The sequence below is a fragment of the Anopheles darlingi genome, chromosome X (assembly GCF_943734745.1).
Source record: "Anopheles darlingi chromosome X, idAnoDarlMG_H_01, whole genome shotgun sequence".
Classification (NCBI taxonomy): Eukaryota; Metazoa; Arthropoda; class Insecta; order Diptera; family Culicidae; genus Anopheles; species Anopheles darlingi.
The window spans coordinates 5,181,379-5,200,591 of NC_064873.1; the positions used below are offsets into that span (position 1 = coordinate 5,181,379).

The 19,213-nt window shown below is 51.5% G+C and overlaps 2 protein-coding genes across 8 annotated transcripts in view; both read left to right on the forward strand.

Moving 5' to 3' along the window:
• LOC125951959 (uncharacterized) overlaps positions 1 to 19,213 on the forward strand; it is a 95,934-nt gene that overhangs the window by 40,524 nt on the left and 36,197 nt on the right. The gene's annotated exons all lie outside the window — the stretch shown is intronic.
• Positions 916 to 19,213, forward strand: part of LOC125952052 (rho GTPase-activating protein 190) — a 25,041-nt gene continuing 6,743 nt past the window's right edge. The window contains exons 1-7 of one of the 7 annotated variants that reach the window (XM_049681299.1): positions 916 to 1,015; positions 3,709 to 4,395; positions 13,255 to 13,709; positions 13,785 to 14,929; positions 16,274 to 16,726; positions 16,821 to 18,454; positions 18,708 to 18,752. In XM_049681299.1, the coding sequence (XP_049537256.1) occupies positions 13,560 to 13,709; positions 13,785 to 14,929; positions 16,274 to 16,726; positions 16,821 to 18,454; positions 18,708 to 18,752 (3,427 nt within the window). In that variant the 5' untranslated portion in view covers positions 916 to 1,015; positions 3,709 to 4,395; positions 13,255 to 13,559. Of the gene's footprint in view, positions 1,016 to 1,235; positions 1,342 to 1,489; positions 1,694 to 3,705; positions 4,396 to 13,254; positions 13,710 to 13,784; positions 14,930 to 16,273; positions 16,727 to 16,820; positions 18,455 to 18,704; positions 18,753 to 19,213 lie in introns of those variants that run through there. The other 6 variants (XM_049681327.1, XM_049681282.1, XM_049681319.1 and 3 more) reach the window with 6 other exon arrangements.

Sequence of the window (19,213 nt, forward strand, 5' to 3'; positions counted from 1 at the left end):
TTGCTCGATTGATCTTAAATAGAGAGATGAATCATTTAAACATTCGAAAAAGAGTGAAATCAGGTACTTTCCCTGATAAAACCACCAAACTTGCCCATATCTTCTTCTTCTTCTTCTTCTTGAAACTCACGTGGTTTTGTTTATAAAAGCGCCCTCCTATGAATGTCAAACAAATTCAAAATGGTGACCTGTCAAAGCGGTTAAGATGCTACCTGTCTTTTTAAAGTACCTTGCACGGAACCAAGGTACTTTAAAAAGACAGGTAGCTTTATCCAGAACAAATCCCCGATTTTATTTAAGAAAAAACTTCAGAGTTTGACATTCACGGGATGGTGGGATGTTTACTTCGGGAACGCTCTTTTCGGAGCTGTTTTCGCTTTTCCGTGGTATTACGACAGTTCAAATTCACGAAAAGTGGCAGGAAAGTTGAAGTTTATGCAAATATTCCCAAAATTCTTTCAATAGTTTCAATATGGTATCGGTCCGTAGGTCTTGCCACCCGGCCTAGAACAAGAGCTAGCTAGCGTTCCTGGACCGTGCTCACTCGCTGTAAAACACAACTCGGTCGCTCGAATGATCTTAAATCGAGAGATGAATCATTTAAACATTCGAAAAAGAGTGAAATCAAGTACTTTCCCTGATAAAACCACCAAACTTGCCCACATCTTCTTCTTCTTCTTCTTGAAACTCACGTGGTTTTGTTTATAAAAGCGCCCTCCTATGAATGTCAAACAAATTCAAAATGGTGACCTGTCAAAGCGGTTAAGATGCTACCTGTCTTTTTAAAGTACCTTGCACGGAACCGGTTCAACAAACATTCCTCTCGATTGTCATAATCGAAAATCCAATATGGCCGGCTAGAAAAGTCTGTACCTGGTATACTCAAGTCACCTTGGCCCTCCAGCGCACACACGGTCCTGGGTGTCCTCCCTGGGTGTTGTTCCGCTGTTCCGCTGTTAAACGCAATAATAGTGAGCTGCTGCGTTGTTGCATCCTGATCCTGTCCTGTTGCGGCGTGCGTTTGATATTCGGGTTTTTTTTTTCTCTTCATTCTTCAATTGTTGTTGCCGTGGCTGCTGCTGTTGTTGTTGTTAGTTCCAGTCGAATCGCGCGGAGCACGCACACACACATACACACATACACACATACACACAAACAGCATAGTCAGTGGCAGGCGGACAAGAGACAAGGGGAGTGCGTGCGTGTTCCTAGTTTGGTGTGACTTCTCGCCCGGAACCCGCAAAGAAACAGAATCCGTGCGGAAAGCGAAAATGCCAAGTGAAAACACCGTGTGCTGAGACCGAGTGGGAGTGGGAGAGAAAGATAGAGTGAGGCGTGCAGGTTAGGCGCGGGGCCGTGGCCAACATTAGTGGCCGTGATACCACCACCATCACTCTTCTCCTCCTCCTTCGTCTCATCCATTTTTATCATCATCAAGAGAAAGAGAGAGAGAGAGCGAGAGAGAGACAGTCCGACCGACCGACCAACCGACCTGCAACCTTCGTCTCCCGGTCTGACGTCCACTCTAGCCCCTTGATTCGAAGGGCCAACAACCACCAGCCGAGCCAGCAACCCAAAACCAACCGCCTCCTGCGTTCTACGTTCAACCACCTTCTTCTTCAGGCGGACAGCAGCAGCAGCAGCAGCAGTAGCAGCGTGCCCCCCGCGTGTGCTTGGTGCTTCATGTACCCGTGTATGTGTTTGTGTGTGTGTTTGTCACCTCACTCCCCCTTCTTTTGGCTTCCAGGGTCTCCTGGGTGGACACTGGTTGCCTTAAGAAGCTCGCGAATTTGGTGAAACATCCCCCAAAAACCCATAGAGCGAGACAGTACAGGAAGATACCAAGAAGCGTCAGGGACCGAACAGCAGCAGTAGCAGCGGCGGCGACAGTGACGGTGACGGCGACGGTGACGACGGCGACAGCTAACGGTGGCCGTGAGGAGGTGTCCTGAGCTTTGGTTTCGGTTGCGGGTTACGGATTGTCCGATGCGTCACCGGGGCTGTCCTGCTGCTGCTGTTGCTCATCCCTACATGCTACCCCACCTTTCCTCCCCCAAACATCACGCCTTCGTTCAGTCCGGTTTGGTGCCTCCCGGTCTCTCCTGTCCATTTTGCACCGTGTCCCTTTGTGTGTCTGTGTGTGTGTGCGCGTGTGCGCGTGTGCATAGCTGGCGGATTTTGTATGTACGGCGGAGCCTGCGAATGTGCGTTTCCAGCAACGGAAAGGTCCGTGCGAGCGCGCGCGCCTGCGCATCTCAACCCCGCTCTCTCGTTCTCTTTTCTCTCTCTCTCTATCTCTCTTTCTCTCTCTCTCTTTTACTGTCTGTTCGACGACTCCACCGTTGCCGTTGATCCTTTTTGGCCCCGCATGGTGGTGTTGGTGCGGTGTGTGAGCGCAGGCAGGTAGCGGCGACATGTAATTAGAAGGCCGAGCGGGCGAGAGAGCGAGAACGGTTGTCCCAGGAGATGGGTGTGAGGTGTGTACCCGCCGCATGGCATCACGGTTACACACAGAGTAACACGTACACACACACACACACACGCGCGCGCCCCCGAAAGGAGTTCCTGCTGGAGACGGACACCGAACCGTGTTACAAGAAGAGACAGAGCCGCTATCTTATGCTCTCTATTTCTCGCGCGCTCTCTCTCTCGCTCTCTTCATCGGGGCCATTGCGCGATACGCCGATCAGCAACAACCGTATTCAACAATCAGCAACCCCCAACAACAACAACAGCAACAACAGGAACAACAACAGCTACAACAACAACAACAACAACAACAGCAAGGATCTGCAGCAACAGCGATCATTATCACCAACCGCTACTAACAAGCAACGAGAGGATATTTGAACTCTCTCAGGCAACGGTTAAGGACACAGCCACATACACACACGGCACGGCACGATGGACATCCGTCAGCGGAAACTTTGTTTTGTTGTCCACCGGCTTTCCGGATTTTCCGCGAATCGTGCACCACAAACCACCATTCGCTAATTTTTCACTCGCATCCTTCTCTTTCCGGCTCTCTCTTTATCTCTCTCTTTATCTTTCTCTCTCTCTCTTTCTCTCTTCAGTTTTCTTCTTTTTCGGCTGCTCGGTCGGACCACACGCTTCTGATTCGATTTGGGAGTTTTTCCAACTCCCAGCAGCAGAACCCCGTGGTCAACAGCAGCAGCAGCAGCAGCAGCAGCAAGAGACAAATCGAAGGGCCCTACACTTGTACATGTACATGTGTGCGCGTGAGTGGGTGTTGAAATGTTGAACGCACCCTTGCCATCATTAACCTCTGGCGGGGGGACTCCTTGCGAACTAGCGATTAAAGTGGACAAGGAATCAAATATGGCACACCCAACCCATCACCTCAGTTGATCTGATGTCTTTAACGAGCCACGCACACGCCCAGGGCTGTCCCTGTGCCTGTGTGCTGCGTGAAATGTCCTCACGGGCAACCCTTGCACCCCGTTAAAACCATTTAGAGCAGGATAAAAATGAAGCGAATATCCTAACGGGTGTCCTTGCAACGGCAGCAACGTTTGCACGTTTGGCAGCAACATTTGATAAAACCGTCAATCTCCTTCCCTTCAATAAACCATCCACCACACGAGATCTTACGCTTCGGTTAAGCGCTTTGGCAGCACGCATCTGCTCGTCACATCATACTCCTTCATCGTTCTAACCATCTTTTCCATCTTTCGCCCATCACAGCAGCAGCAGTCAGCGCCCAGCCCAACAGCATCAGCACCAGCAAGCCGCCCGCGCACCACCGCGATCAACCACGCAACGGAATCCGGATCCCCGGGAGCAAAAATAAACAAGTTCAACTTGTGGTCCACGACAGAGAGAGAGAGAGAGTGTGTGTTTGTGTGTGTTTAGCGCGGCTTAAATTAGCAACAAACAACTGTAAACCACTAAATCCAGTGCTATCCTGTGCGTGCGCGTATTGCTGTGTGTACGTGTGTCTGGTGTTCTTCTTTGTGTGTGTGTGTGTGTGTGTCCCCACTAGTGTTGTTGTGTGGCGTCTTCTTCAGATGTGCAGCAGATAAGCATTGTGGCGTCAACAACAACAACAACACCAACACCAAGCTTAGGTCGAGAGAAGAGCAGAGAAGAAAAAGCGGAGCAGCGCAGAGGAAAGTGAATAAAGCAGCGGACCTGAAGGTGGGGGCGAGAGGCGAGACCCCTCCCCCCGAATCCAGCATTCCAGCCCGTCGTGCCGCTTGCGCAACAATCAACACAAACTTCCACCCCTTTTGAGCGCGAGCTCGAAGGAGCAGAAACAAGGAGACGAACCACCACCTCACTCCCCGTGTGTGTGTGTGTGTGTGTGTGCAGGGCGGTCCTTGACCGCGATCCTTGAGCCAGAGCGCCATGTCGGATACCAGCTAGAAGGGACAGGTAGGTGAAACCATGAAAAAGGGACCGCTTATCAGCTGTTCCGCCCCCTCCCAAATGCGTCTTTCCACCAACTGCTACAGGAAGAACTGGAAGAGCTAGACGATCCTTTCAACTGTCTGGCCGGGTCCGAGCCGCAAGCTATTTTGATTTTAATTTTCCACCCCACCGTCTCCCCTTCGCACCGTCTACTGCCGGCGCTCGAACGTCGGCTGGCAGCAAACAACAGCAGCAATCGTGATCGGTGTGTCCACATCGGACGATCTTCATCATCCTCCTCCTCATCATCATCATCAGCAGCAGCAGCAGCAGCAGCATCCTATAGTGCACGCAAAGTGAATGATGTCATCTAACCGGTGGGGCCTGGGGATGGGAAAGGGGAGACAAAAACACGGCGGCACGCCGGAGCTCGCTCTCTCTTTCTCCCTCTCTTTCGCTCTCTCTCGCTCTCTCTAGTGAGCTCACGCGGTATGATTCGGAAAGCCGATATGCGCACACACAGACACGCACGACTAACATTTGTTGTGTGTTTTTTTGTACGATTTACTCCCTCCCTCCCCCAACCCCTCCCCCCACCCAACGCACATTGTTGTTGCGGTTTAGTGAGGTTAGGTTCGTCACCATCGTATCATGCGATCGTATTTCAGAAGGCACTGGAACAGGAACATACCTTCTATAATTCTCGGCACACACACACACACACACACACACGCACGCGCGTGCAGAGAAATGGCTTACAATGCCGCTGCACCTTCTCTCTTTCTAGCAGCGTAACAAGTGCTTCTTATGCGGATCGTTCGGGGGATCGGATGGGGGTGCAGGAGGGTGCAGTAAAGGGGTGTGGGAGGTGGTGTTCCATTGACCGCGGTCACACACATAGTCAGGCACACAGGCACACACAAGCCGTCGGTGTGATCACCGGCCACCGTTAATTGGCAGCGCGAGCGACCACCGAGCGGCTTAGTCTGGTGGTCGGATTAGACAGTGGACATAGGTCATCCCCCCCCCCCCCCCCTCTTGCGCCTCGCGCCACCCCATTGGTCACGGTGTCACCAAGATGCGAAGCAACCCCTTGTTTGGTCCGTCCGTGAGCCTTTCCTTTGACCCCACGGAGGGAGGTTTGGTTTCGCCAATCGCCTAAATCAATAGTTCCGAACCCTTCGCCTTCTCCAACAACTTACTACTCTTTCTCTCCCTTGCGGTGGTTGTCGTATTCCCGTTCTGCGGAAAGACGGAGACGAAGGCGAAGTTTGGAACTTTTCTCTTAATGTCTCCGAATTATTGCAGCGCAGCGCAATGCAATCAGCAGCAACAGCAACAGCAACCGACAATGTTGCCCTTCGTGGCACACTTGCTCTCTCTCGCTCTCTCGCTCTCTCTCTCTCTTTCTATCGCTTTTAGTTTGTGAGGACATTCACACGTTACACAAGGATATAACAGAACAGAAAATGCGAAACATCATTTTAGTGGTCCTTCCATCCGAACCTTCACTAGATTAGGAAGAGAGAGAGAGAGATTGAGAGAGAGAGAGAGAGAGAGAGAGAGAGAGAGAGAGAGAGAGAGAAAGCGGAGAGAAAGTAAACGAAAGAAGCGAAAAAGATCCTAATCGGACACAAATTGACAGCAAATAAGTGATGGTGGTGGTGGTAGTGGTGGTGGCGCGCACCATATTGCCCCCCCCCCCCCCCCCCAGTCCTTGCCGTCCGATCCGGCGAACGCGGATGCGAGCGGTGGCCACTGTTGGCAACCAATCGGAGTAGCAACAGCAGCAGCAGCAATAAATGCCAATAAAACGCGGAGGGTTTTTCGCATTTTCCACACTGATACACACAAACAGGCGGTCGCGTGCTGGTCGTCGTCGTTGTCCTGGTGGTTCGTCGCTGCGCCGCTGAGATCAGCGACCAGCCAATGACGCCAATGACGCCAATGATGATGATGATGATGATGATGACAATGATGACGATGACCATACCATTGGCGTGTGCTGGCGTCCGATTAGAACGTATTGGGAGGAGGAAAAAGGGGCAAGGGAGGTGGGTTAGCATCTGCCACAAAGAGACAAATCGCGCGCACCGTGCTCTGAAAACACGGGGATCGATCCCTTCCGAGCAGCTTCGTGGTAGCCTCTCGCTGCCTTGTCGCTCGATATGTAACTGACTGTACGCCGGTGTACATGCGCGTGTGTGTGTGTGCGTGTGTGTATGTGTGTCGATGCGCACGCGCGCGCTCGCCAGCACCCGGCAAGCACATACAGACTCCACTCTCTGGTTGGGATTTTCGCCAAAAAAGGACAAACGCAGCAGCAGCAGCAGCAGCAGCAGCAGCAGAGAACCAGATGACCGGTTACAGCCTTCTGTCGCATCAATGACGTGACACCGACCGCATGGTGGTGTCAACTTTGCACCCACACATACACACACACACACACACACACAGGCGCGCGCGCGCGCACGTGCCAGAACGTGCCCCAAGGGAACACACCACTCTCCAAGGACATGGACCTGCGAAGCACCCTGAGGGGATGGCCTCAGGGGCCCCCGGAAAGTGCAGTGCTCCATCTCTGCTGAGCCGTTGCTGTAAAGGGCCCCGTGAGGGTGAGGGCGTGGGTAAGCGGGGGTGTAAATCAACATATAAACCCTCGCCTCCTCGCTACATCACTATCGCGATAGAGCAATCTTCGTCTGAAGTGTGTGTGTGTCCTGTAATACTGGAACCTCAGGAATGCACCTCAAGGAGCTGTGCACCTCAAGGGGTCCCCTTCCTGCCCCCTTGATGGTCCCCAAATCCGTTGCGCAAATATATCGGTCAAGGACTCCTTGAGGAGGAGGAGGTAAGAGGAGCAGCGATACGTTTAGAACCGGCTATATAAGGGAGCAGGAGAAGAAGAGATGAGGTGGTGGCTATTTTTGGGTGTTATCAGGGATTCGGCGGAACACATAACATTCACCTGTGTGTGTGTTAGTGTGCGATCTATTATAAAAAGATAAAAAAATTAAAATTAGTAGCTCCTAGCTCTCTAAATGACGTTTGTCGTCCAAAAAAGAAGCTAACAATTCGCACACGCCAGGAGCCGGAATCCGCCCCCACGGCCAATAATACCGGAGTATTTGTTTTGATTTTGCAGTAACAACTTGGCACGAACACTGTTTCCCATTTTTCCATTTTCGTCGTTACAATGCCTAATTGGGCCGCTGGAATGCGAAAAACGCAACAACAACAAAAAACAAAACAGATACACATTCAGGCATTTAAAGACACGTTTAGTCTGCGAAAGGACCAATTACCGACCGGTGGGTGACGTGTGGGTGGGTGGTTGACGTTTGTTAGTTTTGGTTTAGTCTCTGACAAAAAAAAAACAAAAACATCCATCGATGCATTCGCTCTGTTGTCGAATGTCTTTCGCTGCTTGCTGCGAGCCTGCAAACAAGCAATCAAATTGTTCCTTCTGATGCGTGTGTGTGTGTGTGTGTGTATGTTTGTGTTCGGGTTCCCGATGCCCAAGCTAAACAACCTTAGCCTCTCTCCTGCTAATCCGCAGCTTGGTTCCGGTTAATTCCAGGCCTCATCCCCCCATGCCTGATGCTGTTCATGTCTGTGTGTGTGTGTGTGTGTGTGTGTGTGTGTGTGCCGACCTAGTTGAGGTGTTAGATCGTAAGGTTATCAACCCAAACAAAGGATAATGCACCTCACCGCCTCACTCGTTCGGTAAATGAATGAAAAGTAGTCCATGGCCGTCCAACCCCTGTAGGTGTGTGAGAGAGAGAGAGAGAGAGCAGCGCGAGTCAGTAAACTGACCCTATTCGGGGCGAACCCAAGGGCAACGAAATACCGACAAAGAAGCGCGATGGATCTCTGCTTTTTGTGAAAGGGCTGAAAGTAGCAGAGCCACCGGCAACGGCAACAACAACAACAACAACAGCATCAGCGCAGAACGCCGAGTGTATTCTATCGGTGAATCCTTACTGGCGGCCCCTTACTGCTTGCCGAAAGCGAAACACGCATTCCAGCGCTCCCTGGCAGACCGCTGCCTACACAAGGAAGAGAGAGAAAAAGAGAGAGTGAGAAAGAAAGAAAGATAGAGGAGACACAGTGAAAGGAACAGAAACAAGCCGCGCGCACCACAAGATGAAGCAAATATTTGCGCAAAATTAGCTCATTTCCGAACACCACCACCACCACCACCGCAACACTTCCTAGCAGGGCGTCCTAGCCGCTGCTTCGCGTCCTTGTGCATTCCTAGCGCACGAGCGCACGTATCCTTGCACGTAGCAGATGCATCATCGTTGCTGGGCCGGCCACCCCATCATCGTCATCATCACCGCCAAGGCCGCCACGGACGCGCAGCGTTCACCAATTATTTCTTTTTCCACTTCAGTGGGTGGGTGGAAGGAAGGTTGGTGAGCCTCGGTCTCGGATACACTGGGCCGTTCTGCTATGCTGCGCCGCCTTGTGCCGGAGTGTTAGGAAAATTGCGAATTATTCCACCTCGCCAGCCAGCCAGCCTCCTCCTCCTTCCTTCCTTCCCGTGCGTGAGAATATTACATGCAAACGTGGCAGCAGCAGCAACAGCAGCAGCAACGTCTCGCGATACCGGATGCAGCATTCCGGATATCGCTACATACCGGGGTACTGCTCCTGCTGCTGCTGCTGCTGCTGTTACTGTTGCGGTGTTTGTCTTGGCCGCTGGACGCTGGAAAAAAACGAATGTGTGCGTCTCGAGACACTAGTCATAGCGAAACTGAACAGTTTAGTCTCTCGGTGTAGCTCCATTTTCTACAGTGCATCCACGCCAAATTGTTTAGGCGAAAGTTTAAAGCGATTGTTTTAGAGTAAGATATCGATCGATAGCAAAGCGATCGATTGGTTTGTTGGTCATACACGATATGTGCGTATCCTTAGGACCCTATAAGGCCTTTGCTAGCATTGCATTGGCTATTACATCGCATTGGTTATTACATGTCGATCATTTTGTTCGAACTGAGTAGCGTGAAAACCTAAAACATTGTTTAAACTAGCAGAAAAACAACAAAACTAATATTAGTTATTTTCTTAAACGTTTCACTTATTCGATTGTTCTGAGGCTACGTTCCATTTCCCTTCTGTGGGTATAGAACACGCAGCCTGAAAAGAATGGCCGCTGCTGGCGCTGATTGTTAGAAAACAAAATGGAAATTAACATTAATAATTTCATCATGAATTTTATTTCAATTTCAATCAAAAATACTTCACATCACACATTAACGTCTCGAACTCTAGTGAGTCCTCATTGCGCTATCAAAAAAAAAAGTACGATGAAAAGGTAAACTTTCTTGTATTTTTAGAGCGAAAATTAAATCTCTAGACGGTTCCAGGAGCAGCAGCAGCATCCAGGAAGGTAGTGCGGAGGAGCATTTTTACGATCGGTCTCTCACTCGCGGCGCACTGTTTTTTATTAGTTTCGTAAAACGTTAACGATGCTGTCATCGTGCAGCGTGATCGTGAGGGGGAGGGAGGAATATGCTGGCCGATTTGATTGCGCGCGCGCGCGCCCGATTTATGGGTTGCTCATTTGCAGAGGATACCTTTGGTTATCCTTTTCGATTTGTGTGTAGGGGTTAGACAACATCCTTCCGAGCCGAGCGCTTTCACGAGCGCAGCAGCTCTAACAAGCTTTAAACCGAACGTCCTTTCTCCCAGGACCCACCTCCCTTTGAGAGACGTCGCGCGGTCATAAAAAGAAAAGTTCTGTGGGACATGGTGGATAAATATCTCACTTTTATTGTCACCGGACCCACTGGACCGTTGGCTGAAGTTCCTGGGGGGTGTTCAGGCGATGCAACTTGTGCGACGCTGCAACCACTTCCGGTCGGCTGACTCGCGCTCGGAAGTCGGCGTTCGTGGCATGTGCATAAACATCCTAATAAAAAAATAATAAAAAAAAGGCGTGTTTGTGCAGCAGCGTGGCAGAGAGAGAGTGTGAGAGACGGAGAGAGGTGAGAAGAAGTGGTATGGTGTGCTCTCCACTGGTGGAGTGCGCCACTTTTCCTTACTACTTAATTTGCCAAGTTTGTCTTTTGTTGCGTTGCGTCCCCAGAAGATTCTCTCATCTTTCCCTCGCAAAAACGTTGAGGATGAGGAGGCATTGTGATTGGTGATGATGATGCAATGGGCGACGGGGATCGGCGCATCGGGAAAAACACCACAACCACGTGAAAAAAAAAACAAACAAAAATGGGCAAAGTTTTTTTGTTATACTCCATTCCAATCATTCCTGATCCAAGTTCCAATCCAAGGCAGTTCCTGTTGATCCGTTTTGTCTCGTTTTGGCTTTAAGGTTCCGAAGAATCCGACAACTAGGATTGCGCTTCCTGTATCCGTGTTTGTGTGTATGTTGTTTTTCCCTATTGGGTGATGCTAGCGAAACCCGAGGATCGAAAACTCAAAGAGCACATAATAAATGAGATGACGGCATCACCACTTCCTCCTACTTCCTCTCACCCAGCAGCCTTTCGTTCTTTGCTAAACTCGATTCCGATCATCATACCCTCAAAGCGAGACCCCCTCCCCCCATTCCGATGCACTGTGTCAGCAGTTTTCCCACTGTTTTCCCTACGTCCACGAGCCTATCGAGAGGCGCGAGTCGCGCTTGACGTGCTCAACGACACGAGGACGACGACACGAAAGATGAATCCCCATAACAAGGCGGTCGCAAGTGGCACCCCCACCCCCTGAAGAGGCCCCCTAGTCAAAGGGGATCCTAGAAGTGGCCAATTGAGCCGCAATTCGGTCCTGGCAACAACACCGAGACACGCGAGAAGAGCAGGCTTGGACGCTTGGAGCCTGGTCTCAATCCAGGGCAACTCATTATCATTTCACATCTGCGTCTGGCTGCAGTGTGGAGGCCCTGAGTATGTGTAATGAGCACCACAGCAGGAGGTAGCACGTCCCTAACGAAAAGGGGAAGCTACCATTACCTCCGACTCCGGCTGGGGACAAACACGAACCACGAAACTGCCTCTGGTGCGTTTCGGTGCGTCAGTTCAGCTGCAGCAACAACTGGTACCAGTTGCACGGTACCTGCAACAACCTGCAACAACCTGCCTTGCCCGGGAGGAGAAAATCATCATCAAAAATCACCCTCTCGATGGGCAGCCCATATAATGCACACTAAACAATAGAGAGATAGATAGAGAGAGAGAGAGAGAGAGAGAGAGAGAGAGAGAGAGAGAGAGAGAGAGAGAGAGAGGCTGCTGCACCCCTTCTATCCTCTCCTTACCCTTGCGGGGCCAGAGTTTAACGAACCGGAAAGGCGCGTAAAATCAACTCTCAAAGCACACACACACACACGCGAGCGGCCGGCATCCTGTCGGCGGCCATGTTTGTGTCCGAAGAATATTCGAACGGAACGGACACGGAAATCATCGGGCAGTAGTCATCAAACCCCCCACCCAGATGTGACAGATCAGTTCGTGGTGTTGTGATGATTGTGTGGTGTGCGAACACCAATAGTGCCGACACGTTGGGCGCGTTGTCGGGGGGGAGTTTACGATTTGAAAGTAGTAGCCGGTCGCGAATGCAACCGTGCGGCGGGTGCGTCATCATCGTCCTATTGCCGCCGTCGTCGTGGTGGTGGGTGGTGCATCACAAAAGGAGTCGTAAAAGTCTTCCGTCTTTGCACCGCCATACGCACTCACACACACACACATGAGACGGGCACCAGCGGAAGAGCCGATCCGGTGGCGCCGAACGCGACCGGCGGGCAGATTTGATTTACTGTTTTCTTTTCATGCCAGTTTTGATGCCTCCTAGAAGGGCAAGTAGTCGGCAAGAAGAGGGAACAGTCGCGATCAGCGATCACACACAGAGAAAGAGGTGAAAGAGAGGGCGGCGGGAGGCTGTGGCAGCAGAACGAAAAAGTTCTATTCGCGCGCAGTCCTGGAGGGGTTGGAGGTGGAGTGGAGGGGGAGGTCAGCACGATGCGACGCGATTTTGCATAAATAAGAGCCCGAACACCCGGCCGAGCAAACCAGTCAGTCGTCAGCAGTGAGAACAGCAACAAGTGATCCCGTAGAATTCCGGACTTCCGAATCAGAACAGCAAACTTCAAACGTCGTCCTAGGCGCGTCCTAGACACACACACACACATACACACATTAAATGTGCACCGAGCGCACGTCTCGCTAAGTTGTCATCCGTTCAAGTAGCAACAAACAAAAACAACTTGTGCGTTGTTTTGTGCGTGAGCTACGCGTAAGTGATTTCTGTGAGGTGACCCCGTCTGTCCTGGTGCAAGTGCATTGTGCACTGGAAGGGGGCGGTGTGTGAGTCATCCGACGTTCCCGAGATGATGTGCGATTCGTTTGTATTGTCAGCCACCTGGGCGCACGGAAGCTGTTGTGCTATATTTCCGGTTCCTGCATGTTCCATGCATCCATTCATTTTCTTTGTTGTATGTGTATGAGTGTTTGTGTGTTGCTGCTGCTGCTCCCTATGCTACAAATCCGAAGCAAAGATTCGAAGGATCAAGAACGATCAGGATCGAACGCGTTCGGCAAAAACGAACTTCACCGCAAAAAGCAGCGTTCATTTCGGTGCTGCCATTGTGTCCGTGGGTGACGCACGCGATACCACACGGTTCTATTTATCGATCACGCGATCGCTGTTACGAGGATCATAAACTCTGCTCTCTGCTCTCGTCTCGTCTTGTTTTCTTGGTTCTATGTTGTGTTTTTTGTGTGTTTAAAAGCTTGCTGCAGCTCAGCTTTAAACCCTCTACCTGACACCGATACCAATTGTGATTTGTTTGTGCAAAACTATGCTGTCCATTGTTCTAACGCATGTTTCTTTCTCTTTTTCTCCCTCTCTCTATCTCTCTGATTGCAGACAGAACGCTTGTGCCACCAGCGCACAGCCACAGCCGAAGGCCTTCGCGAGTGAAGGCGACGGCAAAAAAGGGAGTAGTAGTGGGGTTGCCGTGTGTCCGAGAGTGTCCAGTGTGTAAAACCCGCCGAACCTTACTGCGTGTGTGATACTTGGTGATCGCTAGAACTAGGTAGAACAAACGGAGAGGCAGAAAGAAAGAAGAAGAAAACCGAAGTGATAGAGAGCGTGAAGAAGGGTGTGAGCAGCAGCAGCAGCAGCAGTGCACGAGGGAGGAGATCCTCTCCGGGAAGCCACCGGGAGGGAGGATGAAACAGATCAATGTGTCCGTCGTGGGTCTCTCCGGGGTTGAGAAGGACAAGGGGCAGCTCGGTGTGGGCAAATCCTGTCTCTGCAATCGGTTCGTCCGTCCGAAAACCGACGACTACGCCATCGATCACATCTCCGTGCTAAGCCAGGTAAGTTGGCGCGGCAGAGCCGCCAAGTGCCTTCTCTTTATTTTAATGGTCCTCCTCCTTCCCCTCTGCTTGCAGTCGGATTTTAGCGGCCGCGTGGTGAACAATGATCACTTCCTGTACTGGGGCGAGGTACGCAAAACGTCCGACGAGGGCGTCGAGTACAACTTCAGCGTGGTGGAGCAGACGGAGTTTGTCGACGATGCCACCTTCCAGCCGTTCAAGGTGGGCAAAATGGAGCCGTACATCAAGCGGTGCGCGGCGGTCCGGCTGTCGTCGCAGGAGAAGCTGAAGTACATCTGCAAGAACCAGCTCGGCATCGAGCACGAGTACGAGGAGGTGGTGCTGCCCGAGGGTCGCTTCCTGGTCGACGGGTTCGTCTGCGTGTTCGACGTGAGCGTCGTGCCGAACCGGCCGATCGAGAAGCAGGTCGAGTTCGTCACGCAGATCATCGCGAGTGTGATGAAGAACAAGAAACCGATCGTGCTCGTGACGACGAAGAACGACGACGCGAGCGAGCAGTATGTGCGCGAGGCGGAGAAGATCTGCTCGCGCAAGGAGTACAAGGGTCAGGTGCTGCTGGTCGAGACGTCGGCGCACGAGAGCATCAACATTGATCTGGCGTTCGTCGTGCTAGCGCAGATGATCGACAAGGCAAAGCAGCGCTCGAAGATACCATCGTACGGTGAGGCGGCCCGCCAGCGCACCGAGCTGCTGAACGCCAGCACCGAGTACGTGACGCGACTGATACGCACCCAGATCACCGACCACCGGTCGCTATGGACGAGCTCGTCGAAGAAGCTGGCCAGCCACCGGGAGTGGAGCGACTTTCTCGAGCTGTTTGGGCAGGAGGCGGGCCAGCGGATCTTCCGGCGCCATCTCAAGAAGCTGCGCGAGGACTACCAGGCGAAGAAGCTGCAGAGCTACATGGACGCGTTCGCAAACGTGCTGCAGGAGCTGCTGCCCGACATCAACAGCATCAACCTGGAGCTGGACAGCTTCGGTGACTGGCCATCGATCCGGGGCTACTTCCGTAACCACATGGAGTACGACCAGTACTTCTTCGATGCGGTCGAGCGGGGCGGCAGCTGGGCCGAGCTGAGCGACATGAGCGACATGGAGGACGAACACCGGATACCGTTCGACATACTCGACACACCCGACGCCGAGACCATCTTCAAGAACCACATGAACGCGCTGCAGCAGGAACAGAAGCGATTAGAGTGAGTAAACCAGCCGCCGACCAGCCAGCCGGGCCAGTCAGTCGAAATTAGTGTAGCGGGGACTTTATGTTTTTGGTTTATCCAGATTCGTTGGTTCACTGTTTGGTTTTTCGGTAATACTTGGTTTTCTCGTACGTCGCTTTAGTTCCGGTGCTTTGTTTTGGTGCGTTTGTGTTTGTTCCATTTGTTTGCCCTAGTACAGAATTCAAAATTCCAAAGTCGAGTCGACATAGCCTCGCAAGATCGCACGCCCTTTTGCAAAAAATGCCTGCCGCTATGATGGAGAATTTGCGGTCCAGCTGTTGGCATGTAATGTACCGTTTGCGGATAGTTGTCGCTAGTTTATACTCTCTAATTGTTGCAAGGCATTGATTGTTTTCAACTTGACCGCTGGAACAGGCCGGAAGATCCTCGATCATAGCACAGTGCCTTATCGCTATAGTTAGTTGTGGGTGCCATTATTGGAGTTCGCTTTTGGAATGGTTTTCTTCGATTACATCTGTTTTGGGTTCCCTTTTTCATTGGGTGTACTTTAATGAAATACCTCAGCACACTACACTGAGCAACGTTGCACTAACATAACAGGAAAAACACTTGTTTCGTCATCAGTTCCTATATTCAGTTTCGCTTTAACAATGCCCTAGGTTTACTAGCGGGTCGGTCGTGTTCGATTGGCAAGTAAACCGTCCCGCGTTGTGGGCGCGCTTAGTTCGATCGGGATTAAATGGGGGGCGAGGGTAGCTGTGCGTGGGAAGCGCATTTAGCGAGCGCAGCCATATCCTGATTCTTATCTTCTAATGTTCTCGTGTTTTACAACCTTTTTTCTATTCCTGTTTTTTTCTTGCTATCTTTGCTTGCCTTGTGGTTTGAACGTAAAACTGAACACATGCCCGGTCCACACGCGATCCGCGACAACATCGGCGGCGGCGGTTGTGGTGGTCGTGTGTGTGTTATCTATGTGTGTGTCGGTGTGTGGTTGTGTGCGGATGATTTCGTGTGCGTTTGTTTGTGTATCTACAACAGGATGCCAAAGAGGTGAATTGAATGTTCCAAACAAATGCCACCTTCATTCTCCCTCTTCCTCTCCCACACTCGATTTCACCTCCAACCTTATTCCCTCTCTCCTTCTATCTCTATCTGTTACTCCAAAACGCATTCCAATTTCCACCATCACCAATTTCCAACGTCCACTATTACCTTACATTTCCCTAGTTTTACATCGTGTCGTTTCCTCCGAACGCTCCTTCATGGGTATCTTTCCTAAAATTGGTTGTGCTAATGCTGATTTCTGTTGTTTGCTCTTCTGCCTTCTCACCGTACCCCATCCCGTGCACCGACGGCCAGATGGAAGAAGCAGTTCAAGAAGCTGCTCGAAGAGACGGGCTACGTGACGCCCGGCAAGCAGCTATCCGAGGTTCGTGTGCTCTTTATGGGTCGCGAGTGCTTTGAGGCGCTTTCCGAGCACGACTGCCAGCAAATCTACGACAACCACCAGCGCGAGCTGATCGAAACGGCCAAGCACAACTTTCAGGAGCTGTTGATGGAGCACGCCGATCTGTTCTACCATTTCAAGAATATTGAACCGTCGGGCACGATCACGCAGAACGACATCAAGGAGATCACGGACGTGCTGCAGGAGGATCTGCGCTACAAGCTGCTCGACCGGCTCGATCAGGATCGCAAGCTGATGCTTTTCCAACATCTCGGCTTCGTGCACTGTCCAATCCGGGAGCACTGTCCCGCCTTTCCAAATTGTGTCGATGCGCTCATCGAGCGGATACTGTTAGCCAATCAGACGTAAGACACCCAGCAGCGGCACACAACAGAGTGCATTATGGGCAACTATACTAATATCTTTTCCCCCTTGTTCCGGTTTGCTCTTTCCTACCAGACTACCGAATCCGCGGTTCGCACAGAAGGACGGCCAGCTGCAGCTGAACCTGATCGTGATCGGGCTTGACTACATAGCGAATGATTTCATCGATAAAATCCACCAGAACTGCAACGATAACGGCGAGTACATTGTGGACGGGCAGGTGTACGGGCTGAATATCGAGACGATCAATCGCGACAACGATTCATTCTCGTTCGAGCTACAATCGAAGGGGTTGATCTGCTGCTACTCGAACCGGGCCACGTTTCAGTACGTGTACGAGGTGCTCGACCGGTTGCTAGTCGACAATCTTGATTTCAAGGATAGCGTCAACAATTTGCACATCGTGTTCATGAGCGACGACAAGAACAGTCAGAGCACGCTGCATCAGCTGCAGGCAGACGGACAGTCGCTAGCGGAGAAGCTACACTGCGTCTTCATCGACGAGAACGAATTCTACGTGTCCCAGCAGCAGGCCAAGTTCATCGATACCACACTAAACAGCGTCATCGACTCGATACCGTTCGAGGATCTCAAGTACGGCCTAGCGTTGCACGATCTACCCGATTTGCGCCTGATCCTGTGCCTCTTCTGCGGCGATCCGTTCTCGATCGAGAACCTGCTCAGCTCGCTCATGCTCGAGCAATCGTGCGTGAGTGCGGGCGAACGCAACATCATCTTCGAGATGTTCCTCGGCGACTCGAAGCGGCGCGTCGAGCTGATCCTCTCGTCGTACCACGGTGCGAACGCATTCCGGGACGATCTCATACACGGCTTCATCCTGCTGTACTCGAGCAAGCGCAAGGCGTCCCTGTCCACGCTGAGCGCCTTCTCGCTCAACATCCCGAACCTGCCGATGCAGATCGTAGCGGTGGCCGAGCAGGGCGGCGTGAACGCGTTCTTCAATAGCGAGCTGTCGCAGCTACTCATTACGGAGGGCAATGCCATCGCGGACAAGCTGCGAGCACACTTCGCCACCGGCTCGGATGACGAAGGTCAGTTCCGGTTCGCTTCATTTGCGCCGTTCCTGAAGGAGGTGTGGGACAAGAAGCCAGAGATCGAGCACGCATTCAACATGGAGGAACCGCTGACAATCGATTCGGGCGAGGGCACGATGGAACACTCGATGCACCATCATCATCCGCAACATCAGCAGCAGCAGCAACAGCAGGTCCCGCAACCTCCGCCTCGCTATGAGAGCTACCTCATCAATGGCTCGTCGACGACCTACCGTGGTGCTGGTCAGCACGGCCACTCGCACCACGGTCAGCAGCAGGGCCTATCGCAGCATCAGCAGAAAATGTCACAACAGCTTTTCGATAACCGCTCGATCAACTCCCTCGACGATTTCGACAGCTTGAAGCAGCTGCACGGTGGCGGTCAGCATGGCGGCCAGCTGCACGGTGTGCAACAGCAGCAGCAGTCGCAACAGCAGCAGCAGCAGCAGCAGCAGTATAATAACATGTACTACTATGAAGACAGCAGCGACTTTGACAAGGGCGGCAGCAACCAGGGCTTCCAGATCTATCCGCCGCCGACGACGCCTCCCGAACCAGCACCACCGGATCACCTGCTAACGCCTTCGTCAATACTGCGCCAACTCAAGGCGAACACAGTGTCGCAGTCGCAGTCCAGTCTGGAAGAAATCAACTGTAAGTATTGGGCACACACACACACATGGACACAAAAGTGTCTAAAAGATGCAGTGCGCGGAAAAGCCTACGCCAACCTACTCTTATCCAACACCGTTCAATCGATATTCATTTCTTTGCCCATGTCCTCGTTGCCTACCTTCGGCCGCGTCTTTCAAAAATGTTCTTCACCTCTTTCTAACCTTTCTTCTGCCTTATTTCCCCTCTCGACAACTCTCGTGAAACCGCCGTCGATCCTTTCTGGTACAAGCAGCCGACGTCAGTGGATCCAAGGACTCGATCAACACCTACGATTCAGGTTGATTCAAAATGCTCGCATGCTAAACTAGATTCTGTTGATCGTGTTGTTTGTGTATGCACCTGATCAATTTTACGGAGATCTGGGCTCTAGAAGTACGCATGTCTCATGAGCTCCGCTTCCTTTCCGTTACTTTGCCGGTTGATTATGATTTATGATTGGTTTGTTTTTCTTTTATACACCCATGTAATGCTTCGTATTACATGAATCCCAAAAATCACCATTATTACATGTGTTGCGTTGTTTGCTTTCGTTTTCCTTACCTTACCGTTTCCTAACATTGACCACACCTGTCTAGAATACACGTAATTGTAGTTTGACACCATGCAATTATAGTTCATTGTAGCTCATAGTTTTGCAAAATAATGTCCCAACTGTGTGTGCGCGTGATCGTGAATTTGTATTTGTATTATGATCGTACGACCGTCATTATTCTAACCGCTCGCTAATTGCCATCCATT